This window comes from Crinia signifera, chromosome 7 (genome assembly GCF_055691185.1).
Source record: "Crinia signifera chromosome 7, ASM5569118v1, whole genome shotgun sequence".
Lineage (NCBI taxonomy): Eukaryota > Metazoa > Chordata > Amphibia > Anura > Myobatrachidae > Crinia > Crinia signifera.
Window position 1 is genome coordinate 190,783,352 of NC_139223.1, and position 17,500 is coordinate 190,800,851.

Below are 17,500 nucleotides of genomic sequence, written 5' to 3' on the forward strand. Positions count from 1 at the left end.
ACAGAATCCTTAAGGTAACCATGAATAGTAAATAGATAAAATGCTTACTACTTCCACTTCTTATTAAATAGAGAGTCGTGTCCCCCCCCCCCCCACACACACACACACACACACACACATTTGCATGCGTCAGTCTTGTGTTAGCCAGACGTGTCTAGACTTCGACTATTCAATATGGAGATCGCATTTTAAGTTGATCGTGCGTCCTATCTTGTGGCAAGTGCCATAAAAATAAACCTGTTTTATGATGTTATTTTTTTACATTCACTTCAATTTTTCTGGCTAAATACATGTAAATAACGCTACACATTTACACAGCCATGCAACAAGTAATGTACATCACTAAAACATCACTTTCTACAGAAGTACTTGAGTTATCTGTATAATGTGACTGCAAGATTATGAGACATCTGAATTAACTTATTCCATGAAAACAAAAAGCATATATATATATATATATATATATATATATATATATATATATAGATAGATATAGATATATATCTATATATATATAGATATATATCTATCTATCTATATATATATATATATATATATATATATATATATATATATATATATATATATATATATAGATATAGATAGATATAGATATATGTGCCAAATAAATGAATGTACAAATGTTTCCACACTGCTTTCTGGTCATACATATGCACATCATTATAACACAGTGTACTGTATATCGATATATAGTTAGATTTCATATCCAGGACCATTTGCCCATTTTACCCATGCAATCCCATCATCCACCAGATATTATCAGCGATATACATTGCCTTTTTAAATCACGTCAGAATTATAAGTGTGATCCATTATACCTAGTACTCATTGTATAATAAAGCAGAAGGCAAAAAAAAAAAAATCTCAACTGGTTAATTGCAAAAGGTGTTCTACAAACAGGTGACCAGTTATGTCAAAATTACATAAATAATCCCGACGATTATTGTTGTTCTATTGCAAATCGTGCACTATGAATCCAACTATTGTAAATGAGAGTTTATATTCACTGGTCTGGCTCTGATCTAAGTACACACATATGTTTAGTACATATGACCTGTATACATTATAGTAGAAAATATATGAGAGGAAGACTGTCACTGGATATAAAGCAGTAGCATTTTTCTAGCAGATGGATGTAGGAATTCTAGAAAAATCCCATACGCCACTTACCCTTGTTGACCATATGTAGGAAGGCACGGAATGGGCTGAGGCTGTAATCCATTTGGCATTTTAGTGATAACCAGAAAGAAATATAAAGGAATAATAAAAAAAATAAAAAAACAGACAACTAGTCAAAGATGTTGTGAAACCTTCTCCAGATTCCCTCTATCTCGCCAGTAGAGAACTTCCTCAGTGGGAAGGGGAAGCAGACTGATCGCTTAGTGGTGCTTGTGACTTTGGAAAGGGATCAGCAGGAAAGGGGGAGAGAGAGAAAAAAAAAAAGAAAGAAAGAAAATAACCGACAACAGGAATCGGGAGATATAAAATCGGGAATTCTGCACAAGATCGTAATACTAACTACACCTCATCGGAGACAAAGGTTACAAATAGAAGGAATGAGACTCTCTAAAGGCGGAATGCAAGCAAAACATCGCCAGGGAACTCAGGCAAAAGGCCATGAAGGATATCACAGCCACCATGTGACCAGCAGCAGCCAATGGAGAACCCAGGGAGGTCATAAAAAGGTCTATTACAAAGTTGTAAATTTTCTTCAAACAAAAAAGGAATTTACTGCAATTCCTTGCGGATTTTTGTACATACTGCCAGCAAGCGCCATTTTTTTTTCTAGGCTGTTTTAAACCAGTGTTAGGGGGCTTTTCCCAGATTAATAGAAACAGGAATGAGAGCACTTTGTGGCTAACCGAGAACACGGTGTTTGGAGTAAAATGATTTCACGTGCTCATTAACACATAAAATATTAGTGTGTCCTTTTATGCAGTATTATTATTATTATTATTATTATTATTATTATTATTATTATATATGTTAGTGAATGCACAATACACTGAAGCATTCTCAAGAAGGAATTTGCTAACACTTATTAGAAATCCTTAGCTGGTGAGAAAAAATAATAATATATATCTGTATTTATTTATTATTATTTAAACGTGTTATTGAAGAACACTCTACCAATGTAAACCGAGTAGGAACAATTCAACAATTATTATTATTATTATTATTATTTTTAAGTATTTAAGTATTCCCACTGTGTTCATTGTATAATGAGAAAAATAATGGGACTATTTATTCCCTTCACATTTTTTGTAAAAAAAAAGCCCAACTCCCATTCAAGATGGTTCCATGTGCATTATGTTATCTGATACAATGTATCAAACATTAATCAAGAAAGCAATTTGTGGAGTTGGCTGAGTAGAAATATAATATGCAAGTAATGGGGTGTGTGTGTGTGTGTGTGTGTGTGTGTGTGTGTGTGTGTGTGTGTGTGCTTTTACACCTGCACAATAGTGGCATTATAAAAATAACCTGACCAGATAAATATACGCATATAGCCCGGGTCATGCATGCAAATAGAATTTCTCTACACCCTGTACACACCCGACAACCATACATTTTATGTAGCAATGTAAAAAAAATAGACAAACATAGTGTGTGTGTGTGTGTGTGTATATGTATATATGTGTGTGTGTGTGTGTATATATATATATATATATATATTTTTTTTTTATTATTTAATAGACAGTCGACACACACAGACGCACACACACACACACACACACACACACACACACACACACACACTCACTCATGCCTCCAGTTGATTTGACTCTGCTCACCAGTGTATACTCTTCTAATGGGCACTTATTTGGCAGAGTGCCAGGGCTGCGGTACCAGAAGAGGTCAATACTTTAATACAATAATCCAGATTACATGACGGATTTGTCTCTTTGGTGATGAGAAATCACTGCAAGCACCACATACGTTGCAGGGAGATGCCCTTCACATGGGTGTTTGATCATTTGTGGCCTTTGTGAGTGTAATATAATGTCACGGTACACCTTCGCTGTCCTGTTGATATATAGGTGCAGGTCTGATTATTTGTGCAGTTAAAAGCTTGCAACAGACTCGCTAAATAAAGAATGGATGAAAAGAGAATGTAAGATTTCTTTGTTACTTTTTCTCAAGGACTAATGCTTCAGATTATGTCGATAGCAATAAAAGAGGCCCATACACAATGGAGGCGCTATTAAATCGCCGAAAGGCAGTATCAATGCTAAGGGTACTTTGCAATACATTGTTTTATTTCGGTCCATTGTGCTTTATTGCAGTCCACACGTATGCAGAAAAAATCAGTAGTCATACCGACGAAATTAAATGAAATATTGACTTATAGAAACAATCATCGCATATAAACCATGGAATTTGCAGTTGGTTACAATTTATGCATCATTGTTACTTTTATACAACAGATTTTCCCTTACATTACATACTGTGTGTGGAAATGACGACAGGTCAATAAATAATAACAGAATTCAAATAATGTGATCGTTTTATTGCAGTTACTTCCGCGATACCCCATATTGGTGGTCAACGGACATTGCTTGACTTATAAATACTGATGTTACAATTCAATAGATTTAACGTATTACATGTATTTGGGGAAAAAAAGAATTTGTAGTTTGATTCTATACAATGAAAAGACAAAGGAATCTAAATAATCGTGGACGATCTACTAATCTCCTTTCTGGATACATAGGAAGCTTCTGCAGAAACACAACATGTAGAATTGTAATCACATATGGTATATATATCATGAAGGGTTTCGACTGTGTGTGTGTGTGTGTGTGTGTGTGTGTGTGTGTGTGTGTGTATGTGTGCGTGTGTGTGTGAGAAAGAGAGTGTGTGGGTATATATATATATATATATATATATATATATATATATATATATATATATACACACACACACTCTGGATTAATAAATACAAATAAATACATTGCAGAGGCGACAAAAGTGAAAGTGATACATGAGAACAACTACAAATAAAAATATTAGAAAGTGGATGTGATTTACTATCTAAAGAATTGTATATTATAAACTGTATAGGTAACACTGGGATATAAGGCTGATCAATTATTATACATAAACCATTGTTGCAAAAAAATATAAAAATACAAATAATTTCATTTCATATTAACCGTTGAGGATATTTTAAAGAATAGATTTATTTATTTTTGTAGAAAAAAAATATTAAATCAGTAAAACAATCCTAAACCATCTAGTGCACATCATTTGATTTATAAATCATGTCAATTTTATATAAATATATATATATTCATTGTTAAGAATTATATCATTAAAATATCCCTTATATTAACAGTCTGTAGTTCTTTTGGAAACATGGAATGCCTCATTCCCTACATTGTGCTAGACCTTGCATATTTTTCGAAGTATATTAAGGAAATCAAAATGTACAACACATAAGCCTTACAACAGAAGTAGGCAGGGAGGCTACCCTTCACTCAGCTTTTGTGGAACTACAAGCCCAAGCATGCCTTATGCCATGTTTGGGTTTGTAGTTCAACAACTGGAGAGCCACAAATTGTCTATCGCTGCTTCATATTTTAGGTAGTTTAATTTACATCCCAAGTGATTTGTGCCGATTACTAAATACGTGGTTTACACAAAGCTAGACTTAAGATACCCCCTTAGTGGAAATAGGGTATGAGAAGTCTCATAGGGGAACTAGTCGGTGTCTCCTCCTCTGTCCTCCTCCACGACATCTTCAATCGTTTTAGCATCTTCTTTTCCATCTGGGGAGGAGACTGGGAATTTTTCTTTATTATTCTCCTTTTTCCACTTCATTCGTCTGTTCTGAAACCAAATTTTGACCTGTCTTTCCGTGAGTCCTAGTGCATGAGAGACCTCAATTCTTCTCTTCCTGGTTAAATAGGGGTTAAAGAGAAATTCCTTCTCCAGCTCCAGTGTTTGGAAGCGGCTGTAAGTCTGTCTTCCTCTCCTCCTACCAGGAGCTACTATTAAAAACAAAATGAATACAGAAATTAGGGTCTCGAAAACTTAGATAATTGTTATAGCTCAATACTGTTTCTCAAGAAGATATTCAACGTCCCAGAAAAGTTTAAAAAAAAGGCAATCTGGGCAGCACATAGAGTTTAAACAGTCGTAAAAGATTTTATAGGGACCAGGAGACGCCCAGAATCGTAAATAACTGATAAATAACTCTATACAAAGCTCGAGACCCTGACTCCAGTGTTATTAACAGGGCTAAACAAAAACATAAATAACCCCTCAAACTCCAGCATTCCACAACACATATAAACATATGTAAACAAAGTTTATGAGCACAGAATAATAGAGGCTAGTAAACAAAAATAAAGTTTATATGAAGAAATAACACGGGGACATATGGAATGAGGGGAATTAAGAGAATCTAGAAAATATTATCTAGATAAAAAGATAGATAGATGATAGTTTGATAGATTGATTGATTGATTGATTGAGATATAGGAAAATTTAAAAAAAGTTAAAGTAACACACACACACACACACACACACACACACACACACACACACACACACACACACACATTGAAAGACACACATGATCATTAACACATGACTACTGTATCTATACTTTAGGAAATGAAGAGTCTGGAAATTTGCACCCATGCCAGAACACGTGTATATATTGTTCTCAGAGTCAGAAAGAAAGTGTGTAACCTTAGTGCATTTTATTAGTGCTATTCTAGCTACACGGTAAGTTAAAAGATTTTACAGCACCCAACCTTGTGGTCTCATCCAGGGGAACATTTGAGAAGCAGAAGAGTTCTGATTTAAGTGCTCTGGATCCTCTCCAATATTACCACTGGACGATTTACAGTCAGGATATTGGACCAGCTCGGCCTCTTGATGTGTCGTAAAAATCTGCTGTCTCTGTAAGTTATCGTATCCGTAAAATTTAGTGGGGTCACCATGACACGTAATCCCACAAGGAGCTTGCTGATAGCCTGCGGGGTTCGCGATGGCTGCTGGGTTCCCCGTGTGGTAGAGATCCTGATTGGGGTGCTGGAGACCTGGGCTGGCACTAAAAACCAAAGGGTGTCTGCTGCTTACATCTTGGGCAAAATGACAGTCGTAGTAACCCGGATTTATGGCATCTCCTGCTTTGTATTTGGAGTACAGCGGGTTTACAAAATAGGAACTCATCTGGGTTAGATCAGGAGGCAGCAAAGGGGGGAAACAAAATTTGATGAGTGCAAAAGTGACTGCCCTTTTCCTACAGCCCCGCAATAGCACTACTCATAGTAAGTAGGCATCTCACTGCACTATGCTGATCACTATGCAGTAATGAGCCGCACAAATGACTTGCCTCACTGCTTTGGCCATTTCCTATCAGGCACACAGCACAGAAAAAAAAAAAAAACTACACATAGCTCAGTGGATCTTTTGGCTTCTATTTTGCATTTACCATTCCTGAGGCACCAAACAACCCCCATCGGGGAAGTAGATACAGTCTACAAACCAGTAGGCAGTGTGATTAGCGAGATAGCAGGCGGATGGATACCGGAGTGCTTGCTGCAAATCGACAGGGCGCAGTGACCGCACTACAGAGCACGAGATGCCTACGCCATTGCAGTCCATCCAGGACTTCTTTTGGTTGCACTAAAAATATCCTGCGCTTGCAATATGCAGACACACTCTTGTTCTATGTGTGTGTGTGTGTGTGTGTGTGTGTGTGTGTGTGTGTGTGTGTGTGTGTGTGTGTGTGTGTGTGTGTGTGTGTGTGTGTGTCTTTGTGTGTGTTTGTGTGCTTTGTTCTGAAACCGCTCCTACATTACTAGTAAGCATATATGTTGCCTCTATAGTAAGTTCCTTTTGCAGATGTTCACTTCATGAGGAATAGGAAGAACCATACTGCAAAGTAGTGCGGCCATTTACCCTTGACTCGTGGAACGCTTGGTTGGAACTTGCAGGTTAATTGATACTAAATGAAATTCATGCCCATGAATATATTTCCCATCATTAATTCTTAAAAGAAAACTAGGAAAGCCTAAATAAGCACGTTATAAAGGGAATGATGCCTGAGAGCCAACGTGGAAATGATTTACACTCTGTTATTTATTACTTATCTGGGACCGTGGAATATATATATATATATATATATATATATATATATATATATATATATATATATATATATATATAAACTATGTGGGTTTTCGAACTACTATTACTGATACAAATGATATGACAATTATATGTTTTATATAAGACGTTTTTGTTCAGTACATTGATTATAGTTGTGTGGTTTATTACAAGAAAAATTAAGTGTCATGACCCCATGACATAGTTTAAGGCCTTATGACGTCATGCATGTATGCATGGTATGCCATAAAGCAAATGGAAGGCCACCTGTGGCTCTCCCAAAACAATCTTGGAACTATATGTTTCAGTATGAGCTGTCTCAGTCTGCTGTAAACGTATATGTAAACGTGTAACAGCTTCCCTTCTGGACTTGTAACTTGGTGGGACTGCTATGCTATCACTGGTGCCTGTCCTTGTGTTTCCCGCCTATATCCCTACAGATTGTAAGCTTGCAGCAGGGCCCTCCTACCTCCAAGTCTGTCTGTTACCCAGTTTGTTCTATCACTGTCTACTATTGTAAAGCGCAACGGAATCTGCTGCGCTATATAAGAAACTGTAACAGAATCTGCTGCACTATATAAAACAATGTAACGGAATCTGCTGCACTATATAAGACACTGTAACGGAATCTGCTGCGCTATATAAAAAACTGTAACGGAATCTGCTGCGCTATATAAGAAACTGTAAATAAATATATATATATATGTGTGTGTGTGTGTGTGTGTGTGTGTGTGTGTGTGTGTGTGTGTGTGTGTGTGTGTGTATCGCATAAACCAATATAGAGGTAGTCCGCACTCACATCAAAACAAACATTTGGGGTGCTCCAAACTGGCCCATTAACAATCTTGATAAATACTATAGATTTTAAGCTTGAGAGCAGGTCCCTCCTACCTCTATATCGGTTTATTTCTACAAAGTTTGTTTTATCACTGTTGTTTCCAAAATATAAGAAACTGTAAATAAATAACTAAATATACATATGTGTGTGTACATATTTATATATAAACGTAATTAAATAGCTGATTCTAAGTATTACAGATCCTTATTTCTAATATAAATGATTGTGCAATTTTTGTTTTTACAGAAGATTAATATTTTTTTACAAATGTATTTTCCTGTAATTTCTATAAGTGTGTCTGTGTATGTATGTAGGTATGTATGTATGTATGTATGTATGTATGTATGTATGTATGTATGTATATATGTGTGTATATTCAGCATGTTAAACAGAAGAGATTAATGTTCAGCAAACTTGAAAGGTTTTATAGAGAGTGACAGAGTGCGTGACATCTGCATTATAAAACAAGTGGAGTAAGAGCGCTACCTGGCGGTCAAATACAGTTTGATCAGGTCATAAATTTGTTTATCTTACCATAAATGTTTATTTCACAGCAATTGAAGTTTTTGCTGGTATCAGGTTTGCAGGAATAACGTGGCAGACCTTGTCATTTACAGAACATTTAAATGATGACATTTCAAACCATATGCCACAGGTTCTGTGACAACCTTTTTTTATACTTCCATTCTTTGGATAGTTGACTCCGGGTAAAGACAATGAACGACCGATGAACCCAACGAACAGTATTCTTTGCTTTATAAATGTATGGACGGGAGCTGACAGAATACAAACGAATTATCGATAGACATTTGTCCGACCTTCTATACAATTTACCTATAAAATGTGTTTTAAAAATCTGAATTTTAAGTTTCCTGATATTGCTCTATTTTACATTCCAAATTATTGCGTGAATTTGTAATGGCTACTAAGCAAAAAAATTGCATCACAAAATACTTAAAGTTAATATTTTGGTCATATAATATAATTTAAAAAAATTGTCAAAAAAAAGTAGGATAGACGGGATTATTCGTAAGAAAGCATATTTATGACGCAATAAAACCTAAAAAATTCTGCATTATTATAAAGGCCTGCTTACATTGGATTGTGAATTCGGGTTTTTTATGCCGAAGCGTGGAGTTTCTATTCATCTTGAACCTTTATTGGCTAGCCGTAGAATAGTCCAAGTTTCTCAGAATTTTGTTTTCAAGTGACACAAACATCAAAATAAGCCTCTTTGAAAGAAAAGCGCCATGGTCTACCATAAAACCATTCATTCCAGACGTCTAGCCGTTCAAATGACTTTATTACACCCTAGTTCTTCCTGTTTTAATAGAATGGTAGGTACAGACCGGACAATGAAGTATTTTCAAATACAACATTTTTTTTTCCTACAAGGACAAATGCTTTATTTTCTTTTTATAATATTAGATTGTCAAACAAAAAAACATGTACGCTAACAAACAATTGTAAACATAAATGATATCCATACATCGATAATGTAGTGCTTTCTGTTCATTTTTGCATTTTAAAAAATTTCTCCTGCAAGACCCTCCTGTTGTAGGATTTGAGGAGGAAGGGAAGTCAAAAACAGGCAAACAAAAACAGTGGAATCTCCACTCAGAACTGAAACGCAAGTTGCGTGAATCAGATCTTTAACAGTCCTTGGCATTGAATTGTAAGAGAAGTCCATTTGAATTACATATTTAAAACAAAAAAAGTTGAAAAATGCCAGTTGACACTATCCAGGAGACATTATGTAAACTCGTCAGCCAATACCAGCCAGTGCAGTATCCCTGAATCTTACGCAAACCGGTGTTTACATAAAATTCAGATTTAAATCCATACACAGACTCCTCGTTTTTGGAAGCCCAAACACAATATTTTATGATTGCTACAAGTGCATGAAGCTTACACGAAATAGATCGCCATGTTTTCTCCATCAAACGAGTTCTATGATTTCATTGGCGCAAATTCCTTCAAAGTAACTATATTCAAGTAGTTTGGTTTGAACCTTTAAGCTTATTTCCCTCGCATAATATTATTTCTTACACATTTGCATAAAATTGTCCAGTCTTGCAAAATAACGCGGGTTAAATAAACGAATATCCTAGCAAAATAAATTGTTGGCCGCTAACTGAATTGCAGGCCTTTCCTACTAATTAAAATCTATTGTGTATTCGGTTATCTCCTTGCACTAACACTATATATTAGTGTCACATAACATGCAGATTGCATATTGCTCCACTTTGCAATATTGAAACTCATTTTTGTCATATTGATGTGGCATTTAAGCTAATATTAACAAGTTCCTATTGCTGAATTCAACCAATGCCGCTTTTTACCTACAATTGTTACTGCTATCTTAATTTAACTTAACTACATTACTTTATACAGACTCGTACAATGCCTTAAACATGTAACAATACCTACCTGTAAAAATCTACCGTGCAATCACAATATTCTCTCAGACAAAACCAGTTCAGAAATGATGCATCTTTAGATGCGCACTGACGACAGACAAGGTTTGCAAAATACACAATACATTTACAACCATCTCCTATATATATATATATATATATATATATATATATATATATATATATATATATATATATATATATATATATATATATCAATGTTCAGAATAGTACATAGCAATTTCAGTGCGTATCCCACGTTGTTATTGATCCTTATTGCCTTTCTCCTTGTTCATTTTCTTCATTTTCATCCTTCTGTTCTGAAACCAGATTTTAACCTGTCTTTCAGTAAGGTTCAAAATCCTAGCTACTTCATAGCGCCTATCCCGGGTAAGGTACATGTTAAACAGGAATTCCTTCTCTAGTTCAAGAGTCTGGTACTTGGTGTACGGACACCGCTTCTTCCTAGTGGAACGGGCATGAATCCAGTTTGCTGCAGGATTATCTAGAAGAAGAAAGCAGAGACTGAGGTTTGAAATACAGCTAAATTCGTTTCCAATCAGGATGACCTACTCACACCACTTTTATAAAGAATTATCATAAAAAGCCTTAATGCACCCGGAGTGTTTACAGTACCAATGATGTCTTGATCTTAGGTGGTTATGTGAGTAATAGAATAATTTTATAGCCTCTTGTTGCTTGCTTGGGCTATATATGCTAGGCGTCTAGACGGTTTTATAGGTTAGTAAAACTATCAGTTTTGCACATTTAGAGCCTTGCAGGTTTGCCCAATAAATCAAACAGCAATTTCTTTCGCTCTCTCTCTTTTTTTGTACTTACTTGGGTCAAGTTGTTGTTGCTGCTGCTGCTGCGGTGGCTGCTGCTGCTGCTGCTTCTCTTCTTTAAGATCAGTGCTCTCTGGCTCCTCTTCGACAGCAGGCTCTTTAGGTGGAGGCTTTTCTGGGTTCTCTGCAAAGGAATTACATTCATACTCTGGCAGGCTGATGCCCTGGGATTGGGAGTCAAAAGAAGAGCACTCGGTCCTTTTAGGTGCGCTCTCGGGCTTGATGCCGTAGTTGCGTCCGTTGGGATGAAATCCGGAGAAGGATGACGCAGTGCTGGAGATGGGCTCCAACCAGGAGCGCACTGTGTATCTGCTACCTTCTGTTGCTAGGTGGGACTGGCCCATGTAGGGATGATAGATACCAGTCATCCCTGTAGAAGGCTGCGGGTGCACTGTAGTAGACCAAGACGCAGAGAAGACGCTGGATTTTGACGCAAAACTACAGGAAGAAAAATCAGAAGTATCTCCAACACCTGGTGGCCTAGAGGTCGTTGTGTGACCTCCCTGGGAGAATCTAGCACCGTAGACTTCTTCGTTCTCATTTCCTATGAGGGAATCCACATAGTAGTTACTTATAGTGCCACTTGACGACATTTTAGGCTCCCCTCTCAGTCATATAAAAGGTTACACTCTTAACTGTATGTAATACCCTCCCTGAGAACAATCATAGTATTTTGCAGACTGCATTCTCCGTCCATTGGTTGCGGGCACCACGTGATCATATTTACCAATACAGAGTAAATCAATCCGCTTAACGGGGCTGATGTGATTAAAAACACATACAATTAAAAATAAAAGTGCAACTATGCGGAGATATATGGAACAAGGAGCAGGGGGAGGGGATATAGGGTCTGATTCCACCTTTGTGCTTATAGGCTCGGCTTCTGGTTGCAGCAGGGCTAGCAGGGACTATTTCTTTATCCCCTTGCAGCCCTCTCTCTCTCTCTTTCTCTCTCTCTCTCCCCCTGCCATTCACTTTTTTAATCACTTTGCTGAATTTGTTTAATTACCCTTTAAACTGTGGGGACCCACGCTGCAGAACTAGGGAAAGCATGTTCAGATTATTAACCTGTGGGTATTAAACTTGTTTTACTAGCCACAAACAAGGAGCCACCATGACCTGGGAGAGAGGCGGCGGCGGCAGCAGCAGCAGTAGTAGCACGTTATTGTGCTATAGAGCATCCAGCAACAGTTCATATTTACATAGGAGGGGACAATCCAGGCTTAATGTGGGGGATGCATAAACCCTTCATGGTGTTTTTAAAAACAGGTGGAGGAGAACTATCACGATTTTTATGGGTTTCAATAAAAATGTTATGAGGTGCATTTGATTATACATTAATGTGCCCTGTAATCAAATGGCCTTGGAGAACATTAAAATGTGTACTGATCTGATTCTGGAGTCTGCTATTGTTAGCTGATTAGTGATTGTTCTGTTCAATTATCTATCTATCTATCTATCTATCTATCTATCTATCTATCTATCTATCTATCCTTCCTTCTATTCGCACATATAGATGTTTACAGTGTATATATGAAATCAGCACACACACACTTACTTTAAGGATTTATTTAAATGTTTAGGTGTGATATATATAGATAGATAGATAGATAGATAGATAGATAGACACAATTTATTTGAATTAGTTTCTGTAAGTGTGTGCAGACTCAATAGTGGATAGATATAGAGGTAGAACTAGGATGTTTGTGCTTTGTATATGCCATTTACTGTTACATGAAACACTACAGCAGCAGTGATGTCAGGACGAGCGTTGTTCTTTGAGGCTATGATCATTTGCAGGAAGACAGAGTTTATTGGGGCTGTTTCCTGAAATAAAACAGTTTATCGGAACCTACAGATCCTCAATGCAGTTCTGCCATAAACGGACAGGTTTCTCTAAAGAAACAACCATTTAAAAAAATAACGACAATGTTCCCAGGAAATTTACATATTAGATACTTACTAAAAGATATTAGCGTTATCTAGTTTTAACATTGTTTACAGCTCACGCGTGTTTTTCTAAAAGGATTTTTTTTTACATCGTACTTTAAGCCACAGAAGATTTAATAATATCTCAGGCTGCACAGACCTGGTATAGTTCAACGGACACCACCAAGTCCATGTGTCCAAAGTGGACATGTAAATACAATGAGCATTTTCTGATAGGGTTTCATATTAGCAACTTTAGGCTATGCCCAGCTACTCCGTGGTGGATTGGACCACGATTATTTCATAATCGTTCAATTCCACTACAGCCTACAAGTGTGAGAGAGAGAGAGAGGTGGGTTATCTGCAGCGATTGGGTTACATATTAAATTCTGTAGCGTGGTCTAATGTCAGAATATGACGTAATAATAACAACATTCCTCGTGTTTTGTCATCTAAGAAATCCAAGAAAATGCTTTGAACAGCGACTAATTAGATGGGGATTCACACATTTACAATTAAGTCTATCTATCTATCTATCTATCTATCTATCTATCTATCTATCTATCTATCTATCTATCTATATCAGTTTGCGTTTGGGGGATCTTTAAATATAGCTAGCATAAGGTGGGCGCCCATGTATGCATGAGTAGTGTAACCATATAATGCAGGTCAAGTATATAAACACACACACACACACACACACACACACACACACACACACACACACTATATATATATATATATATATATATATATATATATATGATAAAAATAACTGATTCATTCTTTAGTCTAACACACATGACTATATATTTTGCATACACTTCAACCTCAGCATCATATAGTGTAATGAGATATACATTGAGATATTAAATTCAGAAACGCCGCTAGGATGCTTACCTGGAACCCCCAAGGTGGGACTGGTCTTTCTGTAAGTAGCTTCTACTGTACTTACATACTTTTTTTTTTTTTCTGTCAAAGTAAAACGACTGAGAGGAACCAGTGAAATACTGTAAATGATCCTACAGGAAGCATACTTGTTAGACACTAGGGGTGAATCATACGACACAGTAGATTTAATGAAGGCATTTTGCTACCCTATTAAAAAACAAGATGAAAACATCAAGAGATCAGACAGTTTATTGCATAAGACATGCAAAGAACATGCACAGTATGGACACATAGCTGCCTCAATGATATTACCACATATCACAAGAAGAATTCTACCAGGGAGTACGACTCAAATAAACTACACATTGACAAACAGATTCTCAGTTACTTTGAGCAGACATTTACAGAAAATGTGCTTTTTTCCCCCAAAAGTCATTAAGAATACTCATGAAGGTTAAAACGCTAAGGTCCATAAAGTAACATACAGAAGAAACATTTTTAGTAAAAACATGAAAAAGTCACATTGCTCGGATATGTTAAACAGTTCCAATAATTTAAGACCAAATGATAAACTTTCTTCCATTTTTACCCTGCCATACGGTGATAAAAAATAAAATAAAAATAATAAATTACATGTGCTAGATCTTTTATTATTTATATACCCATGGAAGTACATGTAGACACTTGCAGCACTAAAAAATGACGAGGAATCACATTCTAGATCACAGGAAATGGGATTTGACACATTTTCAAAGTCTCTCCTGCTTCTGAGAAATAGCTGATGCTGTGACAAACGCGTGAGATCAGTTCGGGTGGATTTAAGAAAAAGTCAGATTGGCGGTCAGTTCACGGATTCGGTTTTCCCTGCTCATCTTCTTGAGCTTCATTCTGCGATTTTGAAACCAGATCTTGACCTGCCTGTCAGTGAGATTCACACTCTTACTGATCTCTAGGCGGCGCTCTCGCGTCAGATACATATTAAACAAGAATTCTTTCTCTAACTCCAGTGTCTGGTGCTTAGTGTATGGGCATCTCTTCTTTCTGCCACTCTTTGCAGTTAACCAATTGCTTGTTGGGGTATCAGACTTGATTTCTTCTAGTGTAACAAAACAAAGCAAAAAACAAACAAAAAATAAATACACAAATAAAAAAAAGAAACATGACAAACTAAAAGAAAAAAATACCTGTACCCTACTCATTTTGTGTAGACTTGACAATGAACCTTTAAAAAAAAAGTCTGGCATCTGACCTATATCATATCATATACCTCATACTAAAAAATACATATGTGGATAGTGTAATGATCTGCCTCTAATATAGTCATATACCTGGAATATATGTAACTGTATATGGGTTTGTTTGCGCACACAAACCACAACAACAGACAGGTAGACTATTTTAACAAATACACACACACGCGTGTGTGTGTTTGTTTGTGTGTGTCTATCTATCTATCTATATCTATCTATCTATCTATCTATCTATCTATCTATCTATCTATCTATCTATCTATCTATCTATATATATATATATATATATATATATATATATATATATATATATAATTTGCCATGCAATGGGAACCGTCAAATCGGCTTTTCATACCTGTAATAATATGTGCTATATGCAATATTGAAACTACAGAAAGATAATTAATTCCTAAAGGTGTATACCAAACACAAAATAGTGGCATGCTTGAATTACTCTAATGTACAACTCAAAATAACAATAACTACTAAAGACAAATTTCAATCAAATTTTCTTTTACAATCTCCATTATCTCAATAAAAAAAGCACATAAACAAATCTAAGCAGATATTTCCTTTTACCACACATTAGTGTGCGATTGTGCATGTTTACAATAAAGGTAAGAAATCCAACCACCCGAAGTGCGTGTTATCAAATGACCATTCTAAGAAGCAGTCTTTGTGTATTCAATGATGCATTAATAATGTGTTTTATTTAAAAAAAAATATTTTTACTGTAAAATAATAGTTGACTCTCAAAAATGACTATACCCAGACTCCGAAAAATAAATAAAAATAAATGCTGTGATTCTTGCTGCCTCTAAGATTTAACCTTTTACTAACCCCTAGGAAAGGTACAACTCCGCACACCAAGGTGTATATATAACAATGGGCATTGATCATTAACATTTAATATTGCATGTGTATGATGTCTCTGGGGTTAAGGTCCACACGCTGATTACAGTGACCACACATATGACCGAGTATATTGATTTTTTTTACAGTCTCTCTCCTAACAGAACGTTCTATTTTTAAATACTTCCGAGGAACAGGGCAGTTCCATCCTGAAACCTAGTTACCATTAAATGTTATGGGTGGTAATGCTAGTATTTAACACCGTGTTTTATGGTGCTGGCGTTTTACAGACTACATCATGCAAATGGTTGGAAACTTCTTTGAAATACCGACCTTTACTTTCCTTGTCTTGTACTTCTGGGCTGGACACAGACACCTCACCCAGGCAACTCCTGTCCTCCTGCATGGCAGCCTTGGACTCGGGACTTTCCACAGAAGGGACTTTGGAAGAGTCTTGGCTTCCCGGGTTTTCATTCATTTTCTTATCCATCTGAAGTGCAGAAGATAGCTGAGGTTTGGAGCTGCCGCGGGGGTTTAGCTGTAACATTAAGGATGAACTGGTTTCTTGGTTATTATTGTACTCTTGGGGTTTCCCACTGGCGTAGGTCTGGCTCAGCCTAAAATATCCTGGGACGGGAACCTCAGAGTTGTCAACAGGACAGTTCTCAGAGACCAGCCTCTGGTATGATGGCACTTCTGAAGAAATGACTTTTGATCGCTTATCAGAATACATGCAGCAATTGGTTTCCTCCTTAATATTTGTAGGGAATGAACAAGTGGGGATCTGCTGTGTAACAGGTTGCTCTATTCGGCAAGACCTGTTCGGATCTGTCCAACTGTCTACTTGAGGTATATAGGGATGTACATTCATACCCATATTTTGGTGATTGACTTCTCTTTTTGCCAGAGATGGTAGCAGTCCACAAGTTTGCATCCCATAAGTCCCAATGTCTGAACTAGGTGGCATGTACATGCTGGCGTTGTTAGAATAGAAACTGTCACTTCTACAGGCACTGATCAAAGAATCTACTAAAAAAGTATTTGCAGCAGGAGAGCTGTTTGGAAAGGACATTTTGGGGAGGAATTTGAAGAAGAGAGATTGTGTCCTTTGTAGGCTGACATCTCTAGGAAAACATTCCCTGTGTAATTGTGGATGCCTCTGCACAACCACATGACAAGTAAGCCAATGAGATTTGAAAATGGCCTTGAGCAAGCTACCTCCCTGCAGGTCACATGGTGCGTGGCCAGCCTGGGCTTCAGCTCAAATATGGTCAACAGCGACATCTACTAAGTCAGAGCGAAAGTGCTGCCCAGCTGCTCTCCCCTGGCAGC

The 17,500-nt window shown here is 36.8% G+C and overlaps 4 protein-coding genes across 4 annotated transcripts in view; all 4 read right to left on the bottom strand.

The window, feature by feature from the left end:
* The window catches only part of HOXD3 (homeobox D3), a 41,594-nt gene extending 39,988 nt beyond the window's left edge, over window positions 1-1,606 (bottom strand). Inside the window, exon 1 of the mRNA XM_083152161.1 lies at window positions 1,192-1,606. The gene's annotated coding sequence lies outside the window, so the exon portion shown is untranslated. The remainder of the gene's footprint in view (window positions 1-1,191) is intronic.
* A 2,654-nt stretch (window positions 1,607-4,260) lies between these two features.
* On the bottom strand, window positions 4,261-6,535 carry HOXD8 (homeobox D8). The gene is made up of 2 exons (XM_083152162.1): window positions 5,787-6,535; window positions 4,261-5,015 (listed from the first exon to the last, which is right to left on the bottom strand). Exons 1-2 carry the CDS (start codon window positions 6,205-6,207, stop codon window positions 4,726-4,728), a joined length of 711 nt encoding a protein of 236 aa, XP_083008288.1. The 5' UTR covers window positions 6,208-6,535; the 3' UTR covers window positions 4,261-4,725.
* A 4,129-nt stretch (window positions 6,536-10,664) lies between these two features.
* On the bottom strand, window positions 10,665-11,845 carry HOXD9 (homeobox D9). The gene is made up of 2 exons (XM_083152164.1): window positions 11,242-11,845; window positions 10,665-10,906 (listed from the first exon to the last, which is right to left on the bottom strand). Exons 1-2 carry the CDS (start codon window positions 11,837-11,839, stop codon window positions 10,665-10,667), a joined length of 840 nt encoding a protein of 279 aa, XP_083008290.1. The 5' UTR covers window positions 11,840-11,845.
* Window positions 11,846-14,391: 2,546 nt separating this feature from the next.
* On the bottom strand, window positions 14,392-17,453 carry HOXD10 (homeobox D10). Its single transcript, XM_083152165.1, has 2 exons — window positions 16,502-17,453; window positions 14,392-15,162 (listed from the first exon to the last, which is right to left on the bottom strand). Exons 1-2 carry the CDS (start codon window positions 17,238-17,240, stop codon window positions 14,885-14,887), a joined length of 1,017 nt encoding a protein of 338 aa, XP_083008291.1. The 5' UTR covers window positions 17,241-17,453; the 3' UTR covers window positions 14,392-14,884.
* Between the last annotated feature and the right edge of the window lie 47 nt (window positions 17,454-17,500).